This window comes from Hemiscyllium ocellatum, chromosome 3 (genome assembly GCF_020745735.1).
Source record: "Hemiscyllium ocellatum isolate sHemOce1 chromosome 3, sHemOce1.pat.X.cur, whole genome shotgun sequence".
NCBI classification, from domain to species: domain Eukaryota; kingdom Metazoa; phylum Chordata; class Chondrichthyes; order Orectolobiformes; family Hemiscylliidae; genus Hemiscyllium; species Hemiscyllium ocellatum.
This window is the reverse complement of record NC_083403.1, coordinates 106,349,746-106,373,035: the sequence shown is the minus strand read 5'-3', so window position 1 is coordinate 106,373,035 and position 23,290 is coordinate 106,349,746. Positions and strand designations below refer to the sequence as shown.

General features: G+C 40.7%; 1 protein-coding gene across 1 annotated transcript in view; it reads left to right on the top strand.

The window, feature by feature from the left end:
* Window positions 1-371: 371 nt before the first annotated feature.
* ero1b (endoplasmic reticulum oxidoreductase 1 beta) overlaps window positions 372-23,290 on the top strand; it is an 82,030-nt gene continuing 59,111 nt past the window's right edge. Inside the window, exons 1-2 of the mRNA XM_060852705.1 lie at window positions 372-918; window positions 22,831-22,950. Coding sequence (XP_060708688.1) covers window positions 778-918; window positions 22,831-22,950 — 261 coding nt within the window. The 5' untranslated portion in view covers window positions 372-777. The remainder of the gene's footprint in view (window positions 919-22,830; window positions 22,951-23,290) is intronic.

The following is a 23,290-nucleotide window of genomic DNA, read 5'->3' as shown; positions in this document are numbered from 1 at the left end:
ATCACATAGGATTCAGGGAGAGCTTGACAAATGGATGCAAAATTGGCTAGATGGTAGGAAGCAGACATGGCAGAGGGTGGCGGTGGTGGGCGGTTGTTTTTCAAGGTGGAGGCCTGTGACCAGTGATGTTCGTGTTGACAATTTCCCACTGACTATTGGGGGTGGGCTATAATAAAATCTCAAGTGATTACCCCCTTCTTATTTCTCATTTTCACCCACGTCACTTTTGAGATCGATCTGGTACATCTTAAGTATTGCCGTGATTTTTTTTCCCCCCTAAACCAAAAGCCGAGATCCCCTTTTCTCTTGCCTCTCCTTCCGGGGTGTCTGTACCCAGGAACACTGGGCTGCCATTCCCTCGGCCATGATTTTAACATTGAGGAGCCAATCAACAAAATATAAAGCGTATCCGACAAAGCTTCAGCATTGTATGTTTATTCTGAAAACCTCCGGGAACCGTAAGGAAGAAGAGACCCATAAAGCACGACTCACGCCCACCTTCTCAGTGGACAAGCGAGAAATACAAAGCGCCCCTCAGCATCATTGGAGGGGGGGGAGGGGAGAGTGAGTGAGTGAGTGAGTGAGTGAGTGTTGCTGATGCTCTGATTGTCCTTTCGCCTGTGGAGAGAGCCGCTGGGCTCTGAGAGCTTCCCCGCGGTGTCTCCTCCAATTTCCTGTTCCGGGCTGCTGGCCTCATCTCAGCAGCGACTGGGCCGGTCTGCGGCTTTGACGGGCTGCTGCGTCTGATGAGCTGAAGCTCAGCGGGCCGAAGGGGCGATGAGGAGCGGTGCTGTCCTGATCATCCTCCTGGGCAGTGTCGCGGGCGGAAGCGCCTGGTTTAACCAGCCCGGGGCCCCGATCGCCAGTGGGCCCTTAACACCGGACACGGGCCCCGAGGCCGAGGACTGCTTCTGTCACGTAAGTTTTTTTTTCCCCCATTGAGGCTCAGAGGATGCAATCTTCTTTAATTTCACTAGGAATACCCTTCCCCAGGGCCTACCAAATAATTTTAAAAATGCCTTAAGCAATCTTGTAATATAGGGAAACAGACCAGACAAAATGCACACAAAAGGATCACACAACTGACGTTAAGCTCGATGTAGTGATTTGGCTTTTTCTTGAACCTCCAATCTTCCAGTACCTTACCAATGGCTGCTGATTACACAAATTCTCTGTTAGGCGCTCTGCAATTTCTTCCCTAGCTTCCTACAATGTCCTGGGATATACTTGTTCAGCTATTGGGAATTTATCTACCTTTTGAGTTTTAAGTCCTCCAGTACATCCTTCTGTAATGTGGACTTATTTTTTTAAAGACATCACTTTTACATCCCCAAGAGTTGAAATGCCCATCAGCCATGATGGAATGGCAGAGTGGACTCGATGGGTTGAATGGCCTTACTTCCACTCCTATGTCTCATGGTCTTACAATCTGTTTTTTGGTAATAGTTTATGTATTAGTATTGGTTGGGTGCTTGTCGAAACTCCTCTGCTGTTCTTCAAAAGAATCCCAGGGTCTTGTACCGTTATCTGAGAGAGTAGTTGAGGCCTGGTTGTAACGCTTGACTACAGACGTACAATACTTGCAGGGCAGCACGCAAAATATTAATCTGGATTGTGTCCTGCAGTGGGTTTTCAGTTCAGAAGTGTGGGTGCATCCATACACAGGATTTATTGTTCTGCTGCACTCAACCAGTCCAGCTGGAAAATTGGGAACGAATGAGAAATTTCAGGTGTTAACATTTAAAAATGATTGATGAAGGAAGTCAGTTTTAAAAACTATCCTCGTAGTCGTGTATTGTACAGATTACATAGATGTTAGACAAAATTTGTGGGCGGCACGGTGGCACAGTGGTTAGCACTGCTGCCTCACAGCGCCTGAAGACCCGGGTTCAATTCCCGACTCAGGCGACTGACTGTGTGGAGTTTGCACGTTCTCCCCGTGTCTGCGTGGGTTTCCTCCGGGTGCTCCGGTTTCCTCCCACAGTCCAAAGATGTGCGGGTCAGGTGAATTGGCCATGCTAAATTGCCCGTAGTGTTAGGTAAGGGGTAATGTAGGGGTATGGGTGGGTTTCGCTTCGGCGGGTCGGTGTGGACTTGTTGGGCCGAAGGGCCTGTTTCCACACTGTAAGTCTAATCAATTATAGCGCTCTTCCTCCTAAACATGCTATACACCCCAAATCTCAAATTATTCATATACCGTAACCCAATTATTGCATTAACAACATTATCATCCACGTGGGATTAAGAACTTGCTGCTTTACTAATCAGAAGAGCAGTGTTTTATTAGAGAGGAGAACAAAATTCACCAAGTTCAATCTAGGCTACTGGTTGCTGCACCTTTTCATAGTTATTTAATGACTCTAAGACAGAACTGAACAAACATAAGTAAGAAATAAAAATGAAGTGCTGGATAAACTTTGGGATGGCAGTTTCTATGGAAAGAGAAACAGTATTGAGAGAGCACTGCAGTGTTGAAGGTGTCATCTTTCAGTTAGTCAGGCACAATGGAATCTCACTGAGAATAGGATCAGCTCTCATTAACATTGAAAACGATATGCCCAATTCACTTGGACAATTCTCCCAAAGACCTAGTGAATCTATGCCTGTAACAACTCCAATCTGTGAACATCTTTCCTTAAATATGAAGACTATATGAATCTCTGTGCCATACCCTAGATATAGGTTCATTATTTATTTTTCCAAAAAAAACAACAAAAAAGGAATGTCTCAGGTCAAAGAACTTTTCCCTGCAGTACACTGACCATGGCCAGCCAGCACAGAGTCAGTTCCCTGAACTGAGGAGATTCTAAATCTTGAAATTTTCTTTCTTTTTTTTAAATAACATTATTACTATACCATCATGAGGAAAATCAACCATCTGGCCAAGAAGCCAGTGACGAGCAAAGCCCAAAGCGAGCAATGCTTACATGAAATCAAAGGTGAAGGGGAGGGCAGGGATTAAATCAAAATAGAATTGGACCTCCTGCTGTGCCCACCTCTCCTAAAGAGGTTGAGTATTGGTGGACACTAGGTGTTCCCTTTCCAGGAACGTTAAGGCCCAAAAATAACCATGGAAGTGGGGCAGGCAGTTAGCCATAGTGACCCCCTCCACGGCCCACTGCCTGGAAGGTTTCATTCTGTATTGGGCTGTTCAGATATTTTGTTGCTTATTCAGATTACTTGATCCATTATTTGTCCCCTTGATGCCCAATTAATTATCCTCTTGATGTGCTGCAGTATTATTCTTGAGGACAATGTGTGAAGTACGTTTTGCTTGAGATTTATGGACTGTTATATTTTGCTTAAATGTAGAATGGCAAGATACCTGTTCATGTCATGTAGATATTAGTGGTAAGTTGGTCTTTTACGCAGTTGAGTGTTTACTATAACTTTCATTAAAGTGAAGGCTTTAGAAGGCCACTGAAGCTTTCGTCCTATCCAGCCCAGTCCATTTTTTGTTTTGTTTGGCATGGCTTGTTATTGTGCATCCACTTTGGAGTAGTGTTGAAGAAAGTGAATAGCAATCATCAGATCTCCATGGTTTTTGACTTTGTAATGTGGAGGCCAACTGGCACGTTTCACCTGCTGGACTAACTTGACTGCACACAATTATTCTGAATGTTGGCATATAATGGTTTGCACTGAGCCAACCGCACATAATCAGTTGGATCAATTAAAGGCACTGACCTGCTGAATTGTTGGCCACAGTTATAGCTGGGGAAAAGTTGGCACTGAAGCTTTTTGCTCAATTACAATATATTTCTGAATGAGATATTCCTTAGCTGAAATTGTTCATTTTGACAGCGAGACTTGTGTTCTGGTACAGTAAAAGCTCACTTCTGGCCAACCTGAAGAGATGCTCACCGATAATAAATTGCTAGTCATTTCATTTTTCATCAAATGTTCATGTTTGCCAAAATGGCAACATTGGGCTATCGTTCAGATGGGCTTTGGGCATTGTTAAGCTTTTGCTGTGCCCAATATACATGGGCACTTTTTAACACCATGTGGTGTGAAACAAATTGGCTGGACCTGGCAGTGGACTAGTGGAGTTTGAATGGAATCATTACCATATACTGGTGTATAGGTTAATCTCATGTACAAGTCAACCCCTTATTTAGCCAAAAAATCTGGTATTTTTCATGGAGCTTGTGTATAAGTCGATCCTAGTTTTTCAAAGGTCTCTTCTTGACCATATAAGCAGCCTTAAAGGACATGATTTGCACATTTTTGCTTCAAATGCAATACCTGCATCATCACGCTATGTGCACCAGTACTTGTATATATTTGCGCAATGTGAGTTTCAAATCGTTGAAGTGAATGTTGATAATAATATGTATACTGTGTATATTTATTTATGTAATATTTGCATATATTTGACTTGTGCATGCAAATATCAACGGTACTTTATGGCAGCCCTCGACCTTGTCTTCCCACTGTTGCCTCAGTTTCTTATAAGTAGGTATCGCGTACAGGTGTGCTCTGAGCTTACTGTAAAACTCCCCCAGATTTTTCTGACAGAATGGCATCATGAAGAAACAAGTATATAGCACAGTTAAACTAAAAATTATTGAAGTTGCAGAGAAGAACAACAATAGCTTAGCGTAGCTGCAAGGGAATTCTTGTTTCTGAAAAACTTGTTTGAGTTTGGTAGCTTAAAAGCCACACAGTTAAAGGCTGTGCCAAAACAGAAGTATGCCAACTTGAGGAAAGCTGAACAAGTGGCCACAACTGGAAGAAAAGATTGCTGACTGGGTAATTCACGTCATTAGAACGGAAGCATAGTGACTCAACAATATATATGAATATGTGCCAAAAATGAAGAAAATATAGATGGATTCAGTGATTTCAAAGATAGTGCGAGATGGTGCAATAGGTTTATGAAAAGTTATGATTTAGTGGTTAGACAGAAAAACAAGACTACCCAACATCTGTCAGCAGAAATTAATGACGAGTTAATTGGGTTCCATCACTTTGTAATCAGAAGCCACAACTCAAATGAATTGTGTGTTTTATAGCCTGGTAGATCGTCTGACCACCTGCCGGTATGCCTGTTAACATTTGTATATATGTGTACGCCTTCGTGCACTTTAGGGTACTGGTAGCTGGAATACCATTCTAACATAGCAGGCAGAAGAGAGACAGTTATCTTGAAGATAAATAGGCCATAATTCTTTTTATTTCTGTTTATTATTTTAGATAGAGATCTGGCTCTTGTTTGTCCATTTTTTTGACTCATACCAAGCATGAATTCATCCCCTCAAAAACAATACCTCGTGTATAAGTCAATCACCTAATTTCAGTTTAAAAAAAAAGGTTTTCAAAACTTGACCTATGCTCAAGTATATATGGTAATTTGATATTTTTTAACTTGCATGTACTTAAGCTTGATCCCTGCATTTGTGTGCTGAATTCCACTATGCTTGAGCATGCTAATTATGCCACCACCTTATTAGTTTTTAGTTTATGTACCACAAGTGAATGTGGTATTACTGAGTTTTATATGCTGCCTTGATCATTGTTTGGTTAGATTGATAGGGGGGTCTAGGTATTATCTTGTCAAAGAGGATCTGTACAAGTCTGAAATAAAGCTAGAAAATGCAGGTAAAATTCAGAAGGTCTGACATCATTTGTGGAGAGAGAAACAGAGTTAATGTTTTAAGTTTGATGTGACTCTTCTTTGGAACACTTAAGTTCAAAACATTAACTGTACCTAGTTGCCACACCTGCTGAGTTCCACCTACAACTATTTTAATTCACAATCCCAGCTTGCTTTTTTGTAAAAGCAAGAGCAGCATGGGTAGGGTGAATAAAGAACAAAGAACAAATAAAATTTACAGCCCAGGAACAGCCCTGAGCTGATCTAAATCCACTGTATAAACCTATCACCCAGTTCCTAAGGATCTGTATCCCTCTGCTCGCCACCTACTCATGCAGCTGTCCAGGTGCACCTTAAATGAATCTACTGTGCCTGCCTCTACTACCTTTGCTGGCAATGTGTTCCAGGCATCTACCACCCTCTAGGAGAAAGTGAGTTCTGCAGATGCTGAAGATCAGAGCTGAAAATGTGTTGCTGAAAAAGCGCAGCAGGTCAGGCAGCATCCGAGAAGAAGAGCTTATGTCCGAAACGTCGAATCTCCTGTTCCTTGGATGCTGACTGACCTGCTGCGCTTTTCCAGCAACACATTTTCAGATCTACCACCCTCTGTGTAAAATACTTGACACGTGTATCCCCCTTAAACTTATCACCTCTCGCCTTGAACGCATGACCTCGTTATTGAATCCCTCACCCTGGGAAAAAGCTTATCTCTATCCACCCTGTCTATACCCTTCATGATTTTGTAGACCTCAATCAGATTCCCCCCTCAATCTCCTTTTTTTAATTAAAACAATCCTAACCGACTCAACTTCACTTCATAACTAGCATCTTTCATACCAGGCAACACCCTCGTAAACCTCTGCACCCTGTCCAAAGCATCCACATCCTTTTGCTAATGTAGCAACCAGAACTGTATTCTAAATGCGGCCGAACAAAAGTCTTGTACAATTTTAACATGACCTGCCAACTCTTTTATACTCAATACCCTGACCAATGAAGGCAAATGTATAATATGCTCCTTGACCACTCTATCCACCAATGCAGCTATCTCCAGGGTACAATGGACCTGAACTCCCAGATCTCTCCACTCATCAACTTTTCCCAAGGCTCTTACATTTACAGTATAGTTTGCTCTGGAATTAGACTTCCCAAAATGCATTACCTCACACTTGCCTGGATTGAACTCCATCTGCCACTTCTCTGCTCAGCTCTCCAGTCTATCTATACTCTCCTGTATTTTTTGACAGACCCCTATGCTTTCTGGTACTCCACCAATCTTCGTGTCATCAGCAAACTTACTGTTCATACCAAGAATGCCCTCTTCCAGATCATTTATGTATATCACAAACAATAGTGGCCCCAACACTGATCACCTTACTCCATTTTGAGAAACTCCCTTCAACTACTACTCTCTGTTTCCTTGTTGTTCAACCAGTTCTTTATCCACCTAGCTAAAACAGCCTGTACACCATGTGAAGTTCACATTCTCTATTAGTTTACCATGGGAAACTTTATCAAATGCTTTACTAAAGTCCATGTATATGACATCTACAGCCTTTCCTTCATCTATCAACTTGGTCACTTCCTCAAAGAACTCTATTAAATTGGTAAGACACAATCTCCTCCGCACAAAACCGTTTGCTTATCATTGATAAGCCCACTCTTTTTCAAATATAAATAGATTTTATCCCTCAGTACCTTCTCCAGCAACTTTCCCACCATTGACGTCAGGCACACTGGTCTGTAGTTACCTGACTATCCCTATTACCTTTCTTTTACAGGGGGACAACATTAGCAACCCTCTGGTTCTTTGGCACTTCACCTGTGTTTAAGGATGCTACAAAGATATCTGTCTGGGCCCCAGCTATTTCCTCTCTCGCCTCCCTTAGCAACCTGGGATAGATCCCATCCTGTCCTAGGGATTTATCCACCTTAACATCCTTTAGCTTACATCTTCTCTACTTATGTCAATGTGATCCAGAGTTAATAAATTTCTATCTTTAATCTCAAAATTCATCGTGTCCCTCTCCTCAGTGAACACTGATGCAAAGTAATCATTGAGAATCTCACCCATTTTCTCAGGTTTGAAGCACAACCTTCCTTCCTTATCCTTTAGTGGACCAACCCTTTCTCTGGTTACCCTCTTGCATCTTATGTATGAATAAAAGGCCTTGGATTCTCCTTAATTCTGCTCGCTAAAGTTATTTCAAGACTGCTTTTAGCCTGCTTGATTCCTCGTTTAAGATTGGTCCTACTCTCCCAATATTCCTCCAAGGCCTGTTCTGATCTTAGCTGCCTGGACTTCATGTACGCTTCCCTTTTCTCCTTGGCTAATCACATGATTTCTCCTGTCATCCATGGTTCACGAATCTTGCCATTTCTATCCGTTGTTTTCAAAGGGACATGCCTATCCTGCACTATGTTCAACCTATTTTTGAAAGCCTCCCATATATCAAATGTGGACTTCTCTTCAAATATCTGCTCCCAATCTACATTTCCCAGCTCCTGCTGAATTTTGATGTAATTGGCCTTAGCCCAGTTTAGTACTCTTCCCTTAGGACCACTCTCATCTTTGCCTACGAGTATTCTAAAACTTGCAGAATTGTGGTCACTATTCCCAAAGAAATCCCCCTGCAACTTCTACCACCTAGCCTGATTCATTCCCCAATACCAGGTCCAATAAGGCCCCTTCCCTCGTCAGACTATTGACATACTGCTATATAAAACGTTCCTGGAGGCTCCTTACAAATTCTGCCCCATCCAGACCTCTGACACAAAGTGTATCCAAGTCAATGTTCGAAAAATTAAAATTTCCCATCACCACAACCCTGTTGCCCCTACATCTTTCCATAATCTATTTATTTATATGTTCTTCTACTCATGCTCACTGTTTAGAGGCCTCTAGTACAGTCCCAACAATGCAAATACACCCTTCTTATTTCTCAGCTGTACCCATAATACCTCACTGAAGAAGCTCTCCATAGTGTCTTCCTTTAGGACGGCAGTGATATCATCCCTGACCAGCAATGCAACTCTTTCCCCCCCCCCCCCCCCCCCTTAACTTCCCTCCCTGTCCTGTCCCTGTTCTGTCTGAAGCATTTATGTCTTGGAACATTTAGTTGCCAGTCATGCCCTTCCTTCACCCAAGTCTCTGTGATCGCAATAATGTCATACTACCAGGCACCAATCCAAGCCCTAAGTTCATCTGCCTACTCTTCCCCTTGGTAATGCTAACTTCATGATCTTTCCAGTCTCTAGTTTCCACCTCACTGTCGACTAGTCTTCTCTTCTGGTTCCCAGCCCCCTGCCACATTAATTTAAACCCTCCCCAACAGCAGTAGCAAAAACTCCCCCAAGGACATTAGTTTCAGTCTGGTTAAGGTGTAGACCATCCAATTTGTAGTAGTCCCACCTTCTCCAGAACTGGTCCCAATGTCCCACAAATCTGAGCCCTTCCCTTCTTCGCCATCCCTCAAGCCACGTGCTCATCCTGCCTATTCTTTCATTTCTACCCTGGCTAGCATGCAGCACTGGTAGCAATCCTGAGATCACTACCTTTGAGGTCCTCCTCTTTTAACTTCTCTCCAAGCTCCCTGAATTCTGCTTTCAAAACCTCATCTCATTTTTTACTTCTTTCATTGGTGCCTATGTGCACCACGACAACTGGTGTTCATCCTCCCCTTTCAAAAAGCTCTGTAGCCAATCAGTGACATCCCTGACTGGAGCACCTGGGAGGCAACATACCATCTAGAAGTCTCGTTTTCTGCTACTGTACCGCCTACCTACTCCCCTTACAATAAAATCCCCTACGACAATGGCCCTACGAGTCTTTTCCCGTCCTTCTGAACAGCAGGACCCGCCACTTTGCTATAGTCCTGGCAACTGCTGCCCACGCCTGGTGAACCAAATCCCCGACAGTATCCAAAATGGTATACCTGTTTTGGAGGCAGGTAACCGCAGAGGACACCTGCACTGCCTTGCTACTCTTTCTCTGCATTTCTCCCCCTCAGCAATTCTAATTTGCAGTGTGACCAATTTACTAAACATGTTATCCACAACCTCCTCAGCAATGCAGATGCTCCACAGTGAGTCCATCAAAAGCTCCAGAGCCATCAAGCAATCAAACAAGAGCTGCAGTTGAACACTCTTCTTGCAAGTGTAAGAGTCAGGGACATCAGCCACTTCCCTGAGCTCCCACATCAAGCAAGAGGCACATGACACGGGTTTGAGGCCCCTTGCCATTATAAGCCTGAGCTTTATATCAACTAACTAAAACCAAACAATGCACTTAAAAGAAAAAAATCCTTTTCCTTTCAGAGTCCTTTTCATCTGGTTAGAGGAGGGAGGGCAGAAGGGAGATACTACAAGTGTAGTATCTCTGGTTTAGCCACTCCCCAAATATATACCAAGTCCTTAGTTTCCTGGCCTGGTCTCCAGTGCCACCTCCGCTTTGTCTCTTGCTGCTCTCAGACAGGAATAAGGCCACAGGCTTTGGAAGGTAACTATTTATACTGTTCACTTACCTTCCCAGCAACCTCCTGGTCTCCAACGTCACCTCCACTCTGTCTCCTGCTGCTCCCAGACAGTTTAAAAAAAAGCCAAGTTTTTTTTTCCCCCAATGTAGAGCAACCCAAAACTAAAGGACTTAGGGTTAAGGTTAGATTTACAAGGAAGCTGAGGGACAACCTTTTCACAGAGGGTGGAATATGCATGGAAGAAGCTGCTGGAAGAAATGTTGGAGGTTGGTACAATTGCAGTGTTTAAAAAGCATCAGGATGGGTATATGAATAAAAATGGTTGAGAGGGATATGGGCCAAATGCTGTGAAGTGGGACTAAATCAATTTAGGATATCTGGTCAGCATGGACAAGTTGGACTGAAGGGTCTGTTTACTTGCTGTATAACTATGACTGTGGTTGTGCCATTCCTTAAAACTGGGAGAAGTTAGAAATGTGATGGATCTTAAGTTGTGAAGTGGGAGAAGGTGGAAAAAGATGAAAAGGAAATGTCTGGGATAAGGCGGAAGACAGGAGATATTAAGTGACAAAAAATGTTCTGGGGCAGAATCCAAAGGAATTAGCAATGGGACAAGAAAAGAAGTAAAAGATTCTCTTCATCTCTTGACGTTTTCATTTTAAAGGGTATCATGATAATGTCACTGGACTTGTAATAAAGGCTAATGGCCTGAGGGCACAGGTTCAAATTCTGCCACGGCTGTTTGAATTCACAAAATAAATCTGGAATTTAAGCTAGTTTTGGTAATTATGATCATCATAGCTGTCATTGTTGTAAAAGCCCATCTGATTCACTAACTTCCTTCATGTCGTGGTTACTCTTAACTGCCCTCTGACAAGGACACTGGCTGACTTTGCCAGCGATGTGACTATCTCCTCAAAGAATAAGGAAAAAAAGTTGCTGATGTGATTTCAGCTGTCTTAATTTCTCTACTGTCCTCACTATATCCTGCCTCCCTTTGAATTTGCTGATCACAGGTACAATAGTAACATTGTTATCAAACCTGCTAACAACTGTGATGATGATGTCTGACATGCTGGCCTCTACTGAGCAAAGGCTGAATGCCAATTCTATAGCTGTCCATTTACTTCTCCTGGACCTTGAATCCACTATCAAACATCAATAAAAATTGTTTCCCAGATTATCATGGACCTCCCGTGGAGTTTATTCCTCTACAGCTTTCGACCTTACAATCCCCAAAGCCATACAGTCTGTTTCCCTCCTCTTCCAAGATCCACAAACAGAACTGACCTGGAAGATCTTTCATTTCAACCTGATCCTCCCCCATTAAACTGATTTCTTCCTACCTGACTTTCTTTTCTCTCCTTTTCAGGTCTCCACTACTCTTCTGATACCTCCAACCATTTCCAATTTTCTGGTCCTAACAATTTTCTCTTCACCATAGACAGACACCCAGTTTCTATATCTCATCCCCACTAGGGTGGCCTCCATTCTTGAATGGAGATCCAATTAATTTCCATTAATCATCACTCTCATCTGCTTAGCAGTTCTTGTTCTCTCATTGAACAGCTTCTCTCTTAACTTCGCTCACCTCCTCCAAGTACAGTATGCTGCAGTGATTACCTGCTCAGGCCCAAGTTATGACTGTCTATTTAGAGGTTATGTTTGAGTTCTGCTCAGGGCTGAAGACTGAGGGGATCCAGGTATGGTCAGTGTAGCTGGACCATTTCCTGCTCTCACCCAAAAGGGATTCGATAAGGTGCCACATAGAAGAGAATGGAACAGGTTAAGAGAACATGCAGAGATTTGGCAGATGCAGTATAAAGTGAGAAAATGAAAGGTTGTGTACTTTGATGAGAAAGGTAGAATGTTAGTGAAATGGAGAGAGACTGCAAAATGCTGTGGTTCAAAAAGGACGTGGGTGTCCTTGTCCATGAATCACAAAAACTTAGTCTGCAGATATAAAAATAATCAGGAAGACAAATATAATTTGGACTTGATTGTATCGGAGGTAGAGCATAAAAGTAGGGAACTCATTACAGCTGTATAGGACATAGATGAGCCCACATCAAAAGTAGTGTAAACAGTTTTGATCTCCTTACTTAATGAGGGAAATACTTCCACTGATAGCAGTTCAGTGAAAGTTCATTTGTGTGATACCTGGGTTGAAGGGGTGGACTTAAGAAAGTTGAATAGGTTTGGGCAATACTCATTACAGTACAGAAGAATGTCTCAAAAGAATCTTTCACTTTACAAGGCCCATGCTCTACCTGTAAAGCATCAACTTCCTTCAGGAACTCGGCCTCCTATGTAAGACATGTGATTGTAACCCAGAGACTGAGTTAACCATAATTATAACTGTAATCTTTACCTCGAGTCAATTTTTTTGTATCAATGTGCCCAGAAGCGTATGACATGACATGTTTTAAATTTGGATTATTGTATAAGAATAATAACCCCTTTTTGTTTTAAAATCACAAAAGCTTGATGCTGAAATTACTTCAGTTGGGATCCATTCTCCGAGAATAAAGTAAGGCGAGCCAGAGAGACAATAAAGAAAATGAAACACAGATAGGAAAAGGAACTTAAGTTCTGTCTGTCACATTTCAGAAATTAACCTTAGAACTTTAGTTTATATATATATATATATATATATATATATATATATATATAATTAATCCATGTGGCTACTTTTAGTGATTGATGTATCTGTATTTCATATCCCTCTGTTCCCCTTCCTCATGTAAAGAGACAATTTCCAATGCATGATGGACTTATTTTTCATAGCAAAATGTATCACCTTAAATTTACCTGTCATGTAGCCCAGCTACCAGTTACACACATTCTGTAAATTTATTTGTTATTGTGTTACAACCATTGTCATAACTACAACTCCTGACTTGCCATCATCTAGAAATTTTGAAATTGTACTTTTAAATCCTGAGTACAAATCTGTTCGCAGACATATCCACATATACAGATGTACATGTAGCAGAGGCACTATTACCTTTTCCATACTACTTTCAATTTTTGTGGATACAATCCACATGATTAGTTTATCAAGCATCTCTTTCCTCATTCCTTCTTCTGTCTTAAATATCATTAGAAAAGATTAAAAAGAATTAAGTGACCCCAAGCTGTTACTGACCCTTGGTATATTGCAGGGCAAAATAATTATTGAATATTTCCAAATCCATGGCCACTTCCATCAAGAAGGACAAGGGTAGCAGATACATCAATATCTGCAAGTTGCCCTCCAAACCACTCACCATCCTGACTTGGAAATATATCACTGTTCCTTCAGTTTTACCTGTCAAAACCCTGGAACTCCCTCCCTAACAGCATTGTGGGTCTACCTGCAGCACATGGATAGCAGGATTTGAAGAGGCAGCATAGCACCATTTTCTCCAAGGTAACTGGGGATGGGTAGTGCTGGTTCAGGCGGCAATGCCCATGTCCCACGAATGAAAGATATGTTTCTGCCACTTCACTAGCTTCATATGTGCGCTTTATTGTTCACTTCCCCGAACATCTCTAGATGATTTTTTTCATTTTTTTTAATGTATGTTTACAATATTTTGAATTTCTTGATTTAATATAATAGTTTATCTTTGCTTCTCCAGATCTGCCCCCTTAAAAAGTACCACATGTGCTAATATGTCCTCCTTTAGCTTGGTGTCAATTTTTGCCTGATTTAAATATGATTGGGAAATCTTTTAGGATATTTGTATAAACACACAGTTGGGTGTGGTTCTGATTTGACTACATCAAATAAATAATCTATATAGGAGAGTGAAGAAAGCATTTGGCATGTTTTCCTTGATTGGTCAGAACATTGAGTATAGGAATTGGAAGGTCATGTTGCAGCTGTACAGGACATTGGTTAGGCCACTTGAAATATTGTGTGCAGTTTCTGGTCTCCTTCCTATCCTAAGAATGTTGTGACACTTGGAAGCGTTCAGAAAAGATTTAAAAGATGTTGCCAGGATTGGAGGTTTTGAGCTATAAGAAGAGGTTGAATAGGCTGGGACTGTTTTTCCTGGAGAATCGGAGGCTGAGGGGTGACCTTATCGAGGTTTATAAGATCATGAGGAACAAGGATCGGATAAACAGACAAGGCCTTTTCCCTGGGGTGTGGAAGTCCAGAATTAGAGGGCATAGGTTTAGGATGAGAGGGAAAAATTTAAAAGTGACATAAGGGTCAACATTTTCACATTGGGGGTGGTGCATGTATGGAATGAGCTGCCACAGGAAGTGTTGGAGGCTGGTACAATTACAGTATTTAAAAGGCATCTGGATGGGTACATGAATAGAAAGGGTATTGAGGGATATGGGCGAAGTGCTGGCAAATGGGACTAAATTAGGTTAGGTTATCTGGTTGGCATGGACAAGTTGGACCAAAGGGTCTGTTTCCATGCTGTACATCTCTGTGATTTTAGGACTATTACAAATTGTAATTCTTCTCAAGATTGTAATTTGTGACAACATCGAAATTCAGTAGCTATACTGTACTTTTGTTTTTGAGGTCATTTGTTTAAAATGCAAAATCTATGATTAAGTGATTTTTTTTATCAAACAACTTCATGCATTCATTTGGCACTTTTTAATGTAGTAAAGTATCCCATGTCACATTACCAGATAACAATTGACATTGAGCCAAATAAGATATTAGAATCAGTATTATCCAAAGTATGTGTGTGAAAAGGAAAATTTAGAGCAACTGTGTGAAGACTTTGCTTATATTTCCTTGTTTTTCTGATATAGTTTTTTTTTCACTGCCATAGCCTCTTGTTTCACAATTTGCATTACAAGTTGCAGATTACATCAAACAATGTACAGTATAGTTTGGGTGTTAAGATTTCAGCTTAATATATACCTGCTTTGTTCCCCTTGTCCTCACCTACCATCCCACCAACAACCCCTTCCAAAAGATCATTAACCACCATTTCCACTACCAGGCACACATTTCCCTCCCCTTCCTTGTCAACTTTCTGCAGCGTCTTCTCCCCAGGACACCCTAGCCCACTCCTCCTCCACTTATAATACCTCTCCACACCCCATAGCACCTTCCCTGTCAATCACAGAAAATGTAACACTTGTCTGTTTACTTCCTCGCTCCTCATTATCTAATGCCCATACACATCATCTAGGTGATGCAGCAACTGCCAGACTTGCTGAGTTTTTCCAGCACTTTCTGTTTTTGTTTCTAATAGGTTTGTCAAGCATTACTTCCTTTTCACAAAACCATGTGGAATTGGCCTGAATACCTTGGAACTTATCATAGAGTCCTCCTAAAATTTCTTTCAATAATAATATCATGGACCAGATCAAACCCCTTCAAAATATATGAAGAAGATAACTTTCTTCTTATTTTCAAGGCCACGCAATGCCAGGTGTTGCATTCCAGATGTATTTTGATTGATACACTACCGGTGTTGAAGCAAAACAAATTTTATTCATACATTATAATTACAAAGCAACAAAAGAAAGAATTGGAATGAAAACTTTGGATGTAGATTTGCTCGCTGAGCTGGAAGTTTCATTTTCAGATGTTTCGTCACCATACTAGGTCACATATTCAGTGAGCCTCCGAATGAAGCACTGCGGATGTTTCCTGCTTTCTATTTATATGTTTGGATTTCAATCGAAAAATAAATAGAAAGCTGGAAACATCAGCAGTGCTTCGTCTAGAGGCTCACTGAAGATGTTACCTAGTATGGTGACGAAATGTCTGAAAATGAACCTTCTCACTCAGCGAGCAAAATTACATTCAGAACCTCAACCTGAGCTATAAATCTTCTCAAAACTCGATAACAACTTTATTGGAAATCTTAACAATAATAGATTGTTTGAATATTGAAAAGTTACTGTTCCAATGTAGTAACATCCCATTAACACATCCTTGGTAAATTAAACAAATTAGATTATTTTGCAGCAGGAAGAGAACCCAAGCTTTTAGCTGTTACAGAGAGAGGAATAAGAGCTTCCTTATTCAGTTACAAGATCTCACCAACTGCTACTGAAGGCTAAAACTAAAAAAAACTTGTTCTGTGGGAGCTTGACCCTACCCATTCAGGCTACTTCTATTGTTCCAACTTTAAAAAAAATCCAAGGCCTCACAAGCTATTTAGTTCACTGGTTTTGGCACAGACTGTTTTGTACCTTTGTCTCAACCTTTCTTCATTTTCAAAAAAAGGACAAAATACACCTCTTAAAGCCATAAGTATTGTCACATTAGATTCCCTACAATGTGGAAACAAGCCCTTCGGCCCAACAAGTCCACACCAACCCTCACCCATTCCCCTACCTTGTATTTACCCTTGACTAATGCACCTAGCACCACAGGCAATTTAGCATGGCCAATTCACCTAACCTGCATATCTTTGGGCTGTGGGAGGAAGCAACTGGAGGAAACCCACACAGACACTGGGAGAATGTGCAAATTCCACACAGACAGTTGCCCGACGCAGGAATTGAACCTGGGTCCTTGGTGCTGTGAGGTAGCATTGCTAATCATTAACCTACAGTGCTGCCTTACTTCTAACATTGACAGATGTTAAGACCCTAGGATGAAGTCCAAGAGTTGTGAACCCACAACTCCAACAATTTACTCTTGATTTTGTCGTTTTCTTGAGTCCACCCCTCCCCATGTCCTGATTTACCGTTCGTTTCTGGGATCCTATTTGTCTTCTACAATGAATTTATAAGAACTTTTAAACATATATATTTCTGGCTTTCTTATTCCAACTTTTCCTTCATTTGTCAGTTCCTTTGCTTGTTTTTTAGACAGGTTCTGGTAAGGGAGCAGAGTGAGTTGACCTCAAGCATTTGCCTATTAGTTCTAAATGCGGATTGACCAATCTGCGGGAAAATTTACAGTACTTTTCGGAAGGAGACTTTTCAACCCGTAATACTGTCCCATTCTCCTTCTGTTTGATCAGAACACGGTATTACTAGAATTTTCTCATTTTAAATTAAGAGGGAGTCATCTCGATGCTGTCATTCATGCACCCCCTGGGTGTTTGGAGGCGAGGCGGGGGAGGGTTGCCACGCAGGTTCATCGGCGCAGCTCAGGTAGACTTTGTTTGGGGGAGGGGGTCTTCTGTATCGTCGCGTGCGATGTAGATGTGGCCAATAGACATTGGTTCGTCGCGTGAACGCCTCGCCTGAGTTGTTTGGCAAGGTGAGCTGCTGCGCGTAGGATGCTGGGAACTGTAGTTTCGTTCCTTGGAACGGGTGCACGAGGGTAAAACAACTATAATTCCCATGACCGCCGAGTGCGCACCTGCGCAGTGAATTGTAAGGGGAGTGAGCGCTGAAATGGGCGAGGAGCCGGTGGAGCGTGCGCATCACGCCGGGGCATCGCGTGGGCGTGTGTAAGAAGGTGTTGGACAGTTTCAGCAAGGAGGTAGGACTAGACTGGAGGAGGAGGAGGAGATGTTGAGCATCTAAGCTTGACGCCGGTCCTCATCCCTGTCCGTTGCCGAGTTGCTCTCGGAGGAGTTGCCTCTGACTTCATTAACGCCACGAGCTCGGGCTGACGGTAACGGCGGTGATGAGCGCGGTCCCGGCGGCGTTGGCTGCCGTCTTCAGCTTGTGTTCGCTGTCGGAGAGCGGCAGCGTCATCGCCACCGCTAACCAGGTACAAACACTTTGAGTGGGATCTCACCCTGTCCGCGGAATAGCTGTATGAACAGACTGTTATTGATTCTATTCAGTCAGCAACTGCTTCGAAAGCGACGGTTCCCCCCTTCCCTTCGGGTCATTTCAAAGTAAATCCTGTGAATTGATCATAACCAAAACGAGAAAATTCCTGTTTAGTGTTTTAATCTCATGTATTTCTGAAGTAAACGTGTGCGAATTTTGTCAAATGTATCTAGTTTTATCTTGTCAAAATAATCCAGTATGAGTCAAAGGAGGGGTTGTATTATTTGTTTTAAACTAAAATATCGAGAGTAACAGTTGAAATACGAAACAAACCGGAATAGTTTTCAATATTGTGTAAATTCGTCAAGAATTGGCGTATAGCTTGTGCATAAATAATCTTAACCTAAGAACATTTTGCTGTTGTGAAGGTTTATTTGAAATAGTTTTCAATGAAAATTCGGATTGTTCATTTATGCTTATTGACGATCTCAAATTGTATGCGTTTTAATTATTGATGTAAGGCATGGGGAATCGCTCAAGCGTTGATGCCAATTCCTGTTAGTCAGTTCTTTAGCCAAAACGCACGGAACGTGTAGAGACCGGAATATTAAATGGAGGGTCTTAATACTATAGAACGTGATCAAGAGCAACTTTTTACAAATGTTTCATGATGTTCTTAAATGTATGCATATCAGATACGTGTGTTGCGAAGTCAATATACTAGAGTTCAAGTAGCTGTTACTCTGGATTAAGGACTATACTGTCGCATGTTCAAAAATGTCTTTTCATATGTATTGAATATTCCATAAATAAAAAATGCTGTGTGAATTTCAATTTGACTTTCTTTATATTTTCTGCATTGTAATAAAGCAATGTAAAAACAGAGATAAAGCGGGGAGAGGCCAGGCACTTCTCTTCGACCTGTCCCTCCCCACATCTCTCTCTTCAATAACCCCACTGTCCGTCTGTCTCATTTTTCATCCAACATCTCCTGTTTCCCCTCCCACAGCACCATGACTTTGGAACACTGTCTCACAAGGCAGTGAAGGTGTATTTATTAAAAGCTTTTAAGACCAAGATAAAAAAATTCTTATTGGGTGAGGAATCAAAAGTTATCTGGGGTAAATGAGAATATGGAAACAGAATCTCAAACGGATCAACCATGATCTTATTGAATAGTGTAGTAGCCTATATCACCTTCTATTTTTTATGTTTGTATATAGCTGCTGGTGTTGACAAGTATGTTGTTGAGATCGCCCTTCATCTTGTGAACTCTCGTCTTAATATGCTGTTTGGTTATTGTCGTCTCCACCGCGCAAGGACCCTCAGCACTACTTACCCAAATATATATTTATGTAATTTATAGGCAGGGTGAGTAGACACTGATTAGATGAAGGAATAGTGACCACCCTATGTCTTCCCCCTACCCCCATCTTTCTTTCCTGTCTTTCGTGCTCTCGTTCTCCTTCACCCCCTCACCTCCACCCAAAAAGATTTTAACATTGCAACTTAGTTGCTACCTGGTTGAGTTCAGTTAATGTGACGTAGTCAGGGACTCACGTGAAATGTTCTGGCCAAGCGGCCTTCACTTAAACACCGGCTCATTAGTACTTTGTATCTTGGTATATATTACACATGGATAATATGTTAATGTATTGCTTATTAATAAGTTACTTTTTCACCTGGTGAATGGGAACTAAATTATTGTTCAGGTTATGCTCAAATGTCCCAAGATATTGCTATTTGTCTGTTCCATCGTTAGTGCAATTGACTAACTGCTATTTATAATTGACTGTCAAAAACAGCAGGTGGTGGTGGAGATGTGCTCTTGATTATGTACACAGGGGTTGAAATAATTCCCAAGGCCTTCTCCTATCAACTGTTTTTGTTTGCTGTATCCTATCGTGTATAACTGCATTGGGACACACACTGCTGTCACCACTTGGAAACTTGAGCACAAGCGTCACTTGATAAACTTGCCTTGGGGAATCTTATCCTGGTATATAGTGAAGTGGGTACTTTTGTCATTACTGAAATGTTATAAGATAAAATAACAACAGATGTGTACATTTCAGCAATCTTAAAGGATACAACACCTTGGTCATAAGTTTCCATAAAGCAGAACTGTTATATAGCACATTTGTGTGGAATATTGTAGGTGTTGGCAACCTTGAAATAAAAACAAAAAATGCTGGCAATACCTCAATTTGGTAATGTTTGCAGAAACAAACTAGTTTTGACTAAAGGTGAAAGCAAAGTACTGCAATCTTTGGAGTTCTGAAATACAATCAAAATACTGGAGAAGCCATCTGTAGTCTGGAACCATCTGTGGAGAGAAAAACTGAATGTGGACAGAAACATAACTATTTTTTCTATTTCCACAGATGCTGCCAGAACTGTTGGGTTGCTCCAACAATTTCTGCTTTTATTTCCGATGAAAGGCCATTAACCTGAAACAAAGCTTTGATCGGTCACTTGTGCCAATTCTGGCTTGTCCACCTCGAGCTGTCATGTTTCTTCCTATCCTCTGTGACATTCTACTATTCTAGGATAATCCATAGAGTATGAATGATATTTCCATCCTTCTCCAAATATGAACAGTTGTATCAACATCAAGACTGTCCAATAGCTGCCCCTTCAGATGTCGAGTACCTTTTGCACCCATCTCTTCCAGTCATGCCGTCCTCTGTTCTACTTATAAGACCCTCACAAATATGTTTCTCTTACATGGAAATGATAGTTCAGATGTTTATTATTTGCTGTAATTCAGGTTATAATGTACAACAAATTAAGATCTACCAAGTTTGAAAGAGAGCATTTCTTCGCTTTTGCTTGAGCATTCACTTTCTAGGTTAAACAAGATTTTGTTCTCCATTGTTGAAACCTTTCTCCAACAAAACACCTAACTTCCTGATTGCATCATGTAGTGCCAGCTTTAAACCACTTAAAATACATGGATGGTAATAAATTCTGAGAAATTTCTTCAATTTTTAAAAAACATTTCGTGCATTGTGCTATTTGTCATAATGTATGCACAAAAACAGTAATTGTAAAACAATCTTAGGCGTTTGGTCTTTTTAAAAGTATTTTTATGATGCATCTACTTAAAATTACTTTTTAATCAATCTTTTGAAGTCGCCAAAGATTTTATATATAGTTGCTTTTAAATATTAAATTTATTGTATCGGTCAATCCCTTTTAGAGGATCTGCAAATGTCTTTGAGTAAAACCAAAACAGTCACTGAGACTTTCCAGTTTAAACTGCTATGCATGTATTATAATATTGACTAACTGGAGCATGCATTCAATGTTTTGGAGCATTGGTCACATCTGCAAAGCTCAGCCAATGACTGTAACACCTTTCTTTAAGATATGCTCTGGCTACCAATTGTTAAAAGCTGGGTTATTGACCTAAACATTCACCCTGTTTCTCCCTATACGTGATCTGCAGAGTACTCACAGTATTTTTGTTAATGTTTGTAGTAAATCTCCAGGCCATTTTGAGTATTTCAATTTAATTACCCTCAATGATATAAACATGAAAAGTGTAGTGAGTTTTCAGAACCTGTCCTCCATTTAATCCTTTAGCCCTGCTGTGTGGTGACTGCACTTTATATTTTTTTCCTGAGAATTGGCGCCCAAAGTTGAGTGCAATGAAATCTGACCAATAATGTATTACTAAAGCATCACTTCCTGAGTTTTGAATGCCAGCTTCTTTGAGATAAACACTATTCCATTTTTCCTTTTAATTTTTTTTCATATCTTTACCTCTAGATCATCAATGCCTCAGAGGAATAAATATTGTGTTCACTGACTGTGCAGCCTGAAGTCATTTGATAAATTACTGTTAGGTTAGCAGCGAAAAGTGGGATAGAGTTAGTTGATACAAGAGATCTTACTGATAGCAACAAATGGTGGGAGACAGAAGAGGGCTCTTTTCTATCGTTCATTCTTTGGTTGTTGCAGAATGTGTTTATTACCCATCCCTTATTGGCCTGAGGGGACAGTGGTAGGTCCTGGTTCTATCCTTATGATTCTTGGGAAGGAATCAAAGAAGAGGAGCTCATCTAAGCATATACCAACTTTGGCACAGAACAAGCGATTTGATTGCACGAACAAAGATATTGTATTGAGATGCATTTTGAAATGCTCAAACCACTGTGTGATGAGTAGTTCCAAAGTGCTAAGCACCCTAAGAATTTATCAGTAAACTTGCCACTTTGAATGAAATTGTGATGAGTTGGCCATAACTTTCAATACAAATATTTGATATTTAGTAATGATTTTTGTTACTTTACCATCCTTGCAGCAATACATTTCTAATGCGTAATGGTAAAAAGGAGCAGCTTTCTTAGGAGTACGATGACTAAGAAATTCAAAGGTTTAGGAACTTGATGCTGATGACCCAGTTGCTGCCATGTTTCTGTATTGTTAGAATGGGGTCGTGTGCATTTCATCCCTTTTCTAGTTTGTGTGGAAGCTCTAATGTAAGTTTGTAGTTTTGACAGAAGTGAAAAATACACCCCTCCTTTTGACTAGCGACAGACTTTTGTAAGTTTCATTTAAGTTGTCTAAAATTAGTTTTTGCAATCTTCGACTGTTTTTTTTATTTAATTGAAATATTTCAAAGTTCAGGATCTGGCTTGACTAAAAATGCACATGAAGCTGCCATTTTCTGCCTAGTTTTACTGGTTTGTTGCATTATAAATGAGTAAAAATTTCCAATATTATATATAATATGGGACAAATCAAGTGGCACATCTAAGTTTTTTTGGGTTTTTTTTTGTGTGACTTTACCACCCTTACACCAAATCATAATTTATCAAAGCTGAAAACTTTTATGAAAACATTTTTGGGGAAAAAAGTGTCTAATTTCAGAATCAGATGAGTCACTGCTGAAAAGTAGTTTTGGAATTTCCCGAAAGATTGATATATATCTAGTATTTTATATAGGTATAAGATCTGTTTTGAGATACTGGCCAACCAGTTATGTCTCCAACATTTTCAATGTTAGTAATAAACCAAGTGGGCAACTATCTTGAATGTTTCAATGAAGTTATATTTTGATTTTATATGTTTGAAGTGAACTCTAATCTTTTTTTGTTTTAGCTGACAGGTGTCTTGGATGACTGCTTCTGTGACATAGAAAGCATTGATGATTTCAACAGCTACAAGATCTTCCCTAAATTACAGCAACTGCTAGAAAGGGATTATTTCAGATATTATAAGGTAAGATCTCTAACTTGCATAAAATGTTTTAAGAGCATTCAGTCGTTTTTTTATATATAAAGGTTCCTTAAAATTTTTTAAATAATAAATTATTAATGGTAGCTCAGCTCTTGTTTGGTTCTGATCCAAGGCAATATTTTTTCTTTGAGCTGGGGAGAAAGGGCTTTAATAGGCCTCAAAAACATGCGAGGTTGGGATTGTGTGTCACGTTGGGCCTAGTGTAAGGAGTGTGATCTGGTTTGGATGTTGTGGGCTGGTGTGGTGGAATGGGTGCTCATTGGGAAAGGAGGGCAATCAGTTTATTAGTTAACCAGAAGTTTCAGCTTGCCATGGATTTCTT